Raw genomic sequence first — 6,331 nt, 5'->3', positions numbered from 1 at the left:
TAATTATTACAAACATAAAAAATGGATTAATCTGATATTTTAGAATAACTTTCATATAGAAAGTTTTCGCACGAAATGCACCGTTTAGTAGTTTGAAAAACGTGCCATTTTAATTCAAAAGTTTATCCTCTAAGTTTAGAGAAAACGAACAGGACAAATTGTCGTTACTAGATATGACAACTCTTCAAATATTTTACAACTAGCATGGTGGCCCGCGTAGATTACGCGGCTAGCATCATTATATTTTCTTTCGTATAATAGCATATATGTTTTCTCATTATATTATTCAAATATATTAAAATGACAACATAATTTTAAATTTTGCAATAACTTTACGAAACCACTAATGTGTAATATTCATATTGTATTTTATATACGTGTTAGTTATTAATTATTTATAATATCAAATTTTAGTTATTTGTAAATTATATATATTCCTATATGGACTCTAGATTCTCTTTTTAATATTTATTTTTTTAATTCTGAATTTTTATTATTTCTAATTGTATTTATATGTGGACTCTAAACTTATCTTTCAATATTCTTTAATTTTTAATTTCAAATTTCAGTTACTTCTAAATTATATTCCTATATTGACTTTAAACTCTTCTTCCCATATTTTTCTTAATTTCGAATTTTAGTTATTTGTAAATTGTATTTTTATACGGACTCTAAACACTAGTTTTAATTTTATTATGTTTATTTCGAATTTTAGTATGGACTCTATACTCTACTTCTAATATTCCTTATTTTTTAATTCAGAATTTCTATTTCTTTTCTTAATTGTATTTCTATATGGCCTCTATACTCTACTTCTAATATTCCTTATTTTTAATTCCGAATTTCTATTATTTCCTAATTGTATTTCTATATGGACTCTAGTATCTTCTTCTAATATTCCTTATTTTTTAATTCCGAATTTCTGCTATTTCTAAATTGTATTTCTATATGGATTCTAGTCTTCTATTCTAATATTCCTTATTTTTTAATTCCGAATTTCAGTTATTTCTAAATTGTATTTCTATATGGACTCTGTTTTTTCTTTTTCTCCGATTAATGTGAGAATTTCTAAACCATAAGAGCGAACGTGGATGCTCCTTTTTTCATTCCTTTAATAATATAATAGATTGACTTTACATTTTTACCACGGGTGAGAGAATAGTGCTTAATATTTTGCCACTTTTCCCTACATCGGTGTGCCAGCGGGGACCACCGGCATGAAAAATTCTATTTTGCCCATAATAGGCCCCACAAGTCAGAGAATAACCTCCTCCTCTTCTTCTCCTGTCCTCTCTTGTACAGACGCTGCAGCTGCTTCGGCCTTCGGGCTTCGGCTAGAGGTGCGCAGCAGCACGAACTCGGTGGCGTCTGCTCCTGGTGATATGGTGCGGCGGCCGGTGCTCCCGATCGGCGCATCGTGGTGGCCACTGGCCAGGAACGAGCGCAAGGAGAGCATGCGCGCTCTCCTGTGCCTTGCCAAATACCAATGCAACATTTAAGGTTATTTGAGTGAGGACTTAAAAAAAATAGCCCTGAAATAGCTTATCTGTATGTAACTTTTATATTATTTGGGGCTATTTGAGAAAGTACTAAATAATAACCTATTGATCCAAACGGAGCCATGGTCTCATCGTTCTCCACCGCATCTCGATGCACACAGGTACCACTGCTCCGTGCCGCTAAAGTCCGGCGCGGCGGCTGTCCTGTTGCGATGTTAATGCTGCTAGATTAGTTTTTGCCATGGACAACTCAGATACTCAATTTCCCCTAAAACAAAGCTAGATCAGGTACTCAATTACTGGACATTTTTGCGGTCTCAGCTTCTAATCGATCGAAAGTTTCTATATGTTCTTTTGATCTCTTCTATGCTGATGCCCTGAGTTGACTATGATGTGACCATTAGAATTGTCATAAAATAACTTTATTGCCCTCGACTTGTACTCTGCGTTAACTACTTTGAAAACATAAGTCTCGTTATAAAGAGAGCTTAATCTATAACAAGATCTCAAATGGGACATGATTATTCGACACTGGATTTCGAAAACAAAATTTAAATTTATTTTCATTTTTTTTAAAAAAATAATGAAATCCACACAAAGGTTTTATTGGTGAACTAAAAAACCAAAAAAGTTTCTTATTTGGGTTTAAATTTTAGCGAAAATTTTGAATAAATCTCATCAAATTTGATTTGAAACTTATTTTTTTTAAAAAAAATCTATGTTTTAGTTTCAAATTTGTGATGAAGTAATTATGTCATGTTTGCTTTTTTATAAACAAATATCTTCTTTCTATAAAGCTAAAGCTCACTAAACATCTAAAGCTCAACATGCAAGCATAATATTTATTATCACTCCTAAAACTACATGCAACCATGCCACATCAACCTATTTTAAGCACATAAAGCTTAACATGTAAGTATATAGTAATTATATCTATAATTTATTTTATTCTAAAACTAAACATACACATGCTAAATCATTATTCTCAAATCATTTTCATAATATTTCAATCCAAATCATTTCATAATTTCTCCAATATCTAACATATATCCCACAGCTAAATGCGGCATATCATCTAGTCATTTTTAGGTTGAGAGCCATGTTTTTTTCCCAATCAACTACTATAAGCACATAAGCAAGACAATAAGGGTGATATTGACACTTTTGAAGAAATCTACGGTCAACCGACAATCAACTCATGGAATGAGCATATATGGGATCAAGATGAAGGGATGAGGCTAAATTAAGGGACACATAAGGCTAAGGGATTTGAACGTTCATAGGTGGGTAAAGGATTTTCTCTATAACTGTGCGTATCATAAACTATAAATATAGTACCAAATTAAATTATAGATTAAGGCTGAGTTTAAAAGAGGTTGTGATTGAGCTTTTTTTGACACGGAGAACAATACGAGTTATTAGCACATGATTAATTTGGTATTAGTTATTGTGAGCTTGGAAAATATATTTATTTAATTTTTATGAAACCTCTATATATTGTTTTTCAAAAACTGCACCATTTAATAATTTAGAAACGTGATCACTGGAAAAGATGGATTAGCTCACTCCAACTTCACTTTAGAATTCAGCTTTTAAAGCATTATATCTCAAAACTAAAGATTTAGTGATAAAGTTACCAAAGATCATATTTTAGATGTAAACACAAAGTATACATGCATAAAAATATTTAATATATAAACTTTATACATATAAATATTTGAATTAAAAAAAAGACACAGACGTTTATATGGGCCGTTCAAGCCCACGTCGTTTTGCTCAGCATGCCACCACCTGAATTCGGCACAAGCCCGCACGGCCGCACCGCACGCGTGTGAGACCAAATAGGGGAAGTGGCCTTCCCGAAATTGAAATAGCCCAAAGGTTGAAAATGGAAGGTGGGGGGTGTTTGTGGGCGCGCGACCTGCGCGCATGTTAGAGTAGAAGTAGCTAGGAAATGATCTGGGATCAGAATATCAAATGATGTTGAGTTGCCTACTTGCCTCCTACCAATCATCAGGTAAAAAGATGGTGCTACAATTAATATGCCATTTGGTTGATGATGCAAATGGATGAGCCAGGTTCTCTTTGCATGAGTACGTGCAAAGAGTACATCGGTGTACATGTATTTATAGTAGACATTTGTAGCGTGATTGATAAAATAAAAAGCCCAAACCTTCAAGTTCACCTTTGTTTAATTGCACCAGCTTAGCCGTCATGGTGAAGCCTGCAGCCGTCCTCCTGCTCCTCTACCTTCCCCTTCTCGTCACCCCGACGAGGATCGGCCTCAGCCGCAACCCCTTCGTCCCTCCTCCCAACTCTGTACCTACCATAGACAGGACGGAGATGGACGTGAGCACGTCGCCGTACCGCGACTTGATCAAGAAATGGCGAGACCTCGTGCTCCTCAACACTCGCCCGGAGGTCATGGTGCCGGAAGACCATCCGGTGCTGGCTCCCCAGTACGACGACACCGTCCCGCCGGCACGGTTGCTGTTGCCGAAGCTGGTGGCCAACGGAGACAAGACGGCCACGCTCGCCCTCCGCGACTCCAACATCTACTTCATAGGTTTCGCCAACAAAGCAGGGCAATGGTTCTCTTTCAAGGACAGGAACGACCTGCCGCCTTCCTTTCGGGCCAGGCCTCTCAGCTTTGGAGTGGACTACGCATCGATCGCCGGCTTCCGGAAAAACCTTCCAAACTACCCTCTCGGTAGGCGTCAAACGGAGTGGGCGGTAAAAGTTCTTTCAGAATACGATCCAAATCGCACTGATGAAGCAACCATAAAACGTGCGGTAGTGATCATCCTTCTTACCTTCTGCGAAGCTCTCAGGTTCTTTCCTATAAGAAATGCGGTTGAAATAGGTTGGGACTCCGTTGCCTACATTACCTCAACCGATGCGGATCGTCTCGTATGTTGGGGACAAATCTCATATATGCTTGAATATAGTTTTATGTCCGGTCATTCATGGGACTCGGAGGAACAACGTTGCGTTTGGATCCAAGGCTAGCAGGGGCCTAGCCTGGCCTGGCAAGGACAGTCGTTTGGAATCAGAAAAAAAATCCTAGCCCATGGGAGCGAGCTAGCCCATAGGAGCGAGAAAAGGATAGCTCACAAGGGAGAGCTGAATCGGCTCGCCTCCGACGGCAAGCTCCTCGCGTGAAAAAAGTTGTTGATAAGGATGAAGCGATTTTTCTCAAAAGTTGTTACCTTCTTCAACAACCAGCCCCCCAATTTCGTCCTACTCCTCCACTCTTCGCCAAAGAATCGGGCTTGCAGATCTCGTCGCTCTCTTCCCCCCACTCTTGGCTGAACTATAGGGCTCACAGATCCGGTCAATTTGCAATCACCCTCCTCCCCTTGCCGAACTTTCAAGCATCCTCGATTCATCTGTAGTAATCCCGTGCCCATATATAAATGCAGTAGAGCCTCCGGCCTCCACGCAGTAAATCGGAGAGCAAGGCCAACTCGATTTGAGGAGAGCATGTTCTTGCAGAAGATTGCTACTGGACATAAGATTGCTCGTGGTGAGAACTGAGAAGCTCCCAGATTTGATTTCTTCCGCCGATGGCGCCTCGTCTATCTAGATTTGCAGGTACGAGGACTTTTTTTCTTATATTAAAGCTCTCCATCTTCCTGCCATGGATGAATGTATACGAGCTGTCTATGTTGCTTCATGTACTATTTCCACATCCAGTAATCTTGCTTTGGGCCTTTGGTGCTGGATTCTGATTTTGCATTAATGGGGATTGTCGATGGTATGGGCAGTAGTAGCTAGGAACTTTCTGGCCGTCGGCACCAAGCATGATGGAAGACAACTTGTATTTAAAGAAGTCCATCATGAGGAATGTGCAAAGCAAATTAATGGCAAGTATCACACAAACTTCACAAGTCGACAAGTTTATCACAAGTTGAAGGCTCAGTGGAAGGTGATTATGTAGGCAAAGAATTTAAGCGGGGCCAAATTTGATGATGTTGAGAAAAAAAATCCTATATGATGAGACTGAAGTTGTTCGAATGACTAATGTGAGTGTTCTAACTATTCTTTCCTTGCAAATAACTATCGTGTTTACATATAATATGGATGTCTATGTTTCTGACTGTTTTGTTGATTTATTGCGCGATGATTTTATTGAAAAAGATCGTGCTCGCGGTATTTTTCTTGTCATGTGTAGGCCAAAGATAAAAGGGCTAAATTCATTAACGTCCCCATACGTTGGTATGATGAAATGGAGTTTATTTTTCAAGACAAGCATGCAACAGGGGAATTTAATGTTCTGCAAACACCATATGACCATCCAATGACTGAAGATGATGATTTTATTGGTGATAAAAATGGCAGTCCTGGTGATGTTGACCCTTCATCAAATTATGACTCAGATTGTCTTCCAGATCAAGAGAACAATACTGGAAGTAGCTCATCTTCTAGGCGTGCAAAAGGTAGAAAATCTGATAAAGGTAAAAGAGTTAGAACTGATGATAATATGGTTTATGAGATAATAGGGGCTACGGATAATATGTCTGAAACCATGTGTTTCACACATATGACACATCCAAATGAATCCCTATTCAAGATAATTGATGAGATGACGGAATACCCTGTCATGGTTCGACTTGAGCTGCAGACTTATCTCGCGACCCATGAGAATATAGCTGCCATGTTGAAGGGTAGGCCACTGGATTCTATTAAGGAATATATGGCCCAATGGATAATACAAAACTATCCAGCTGCTATGTAATTTCTTTGCTGAGATGTTTGAATAATTACTATGCATTCAAGTTAAATAGTTTAAGAATGAAACGTGCACTTTAGATATTATTTAAATAATTGAT

The 6,331-nt window shown here is 38.3% G+C and overlaps 1 protein-coding gene across 1 annotated transcript; it reads left to right on the top strand.

Annotated features, from left to right (window-relative positions):
• Positions 1-3,677: 3,677 nt before the first annotated feature.
• On the top strand, positions 3,678-5,452 carry LOC127780550 (60 kDa jasmonate-induced protein-like). The gene has a single exon (XM_052307469.1). It carries the CDS (start codon positions 3,714-3,716, stop codon positions 4,506-4,508), a length of 795 nt encoding a protein of 264 aa, XP_052163429.1. The 5' UTR covers positions 3,678-3,713; the 3' UTR covers positions 4,509-5,452.
• Positions 5,453-6,331: the final 879 nt, after the last annotated feature.

Source organism: Oryza glaberrima, chromosome 7, assembly GCF_000147395.1.
Source record: "Oryza glaberrima chromosome 7, OglaRS2, whole genome shotgun sequence".
Taxonomy (NCBI): domain Eukaryota; kingdom Viridiplantae; phylum Streptophyta; class Magnoliopsida; order Poales; family Poaceae; genus Oryza; species Oryza glaberrima.
This window is presented reverse-complemented; position numbering and strand designations above follow the sequence as displayed.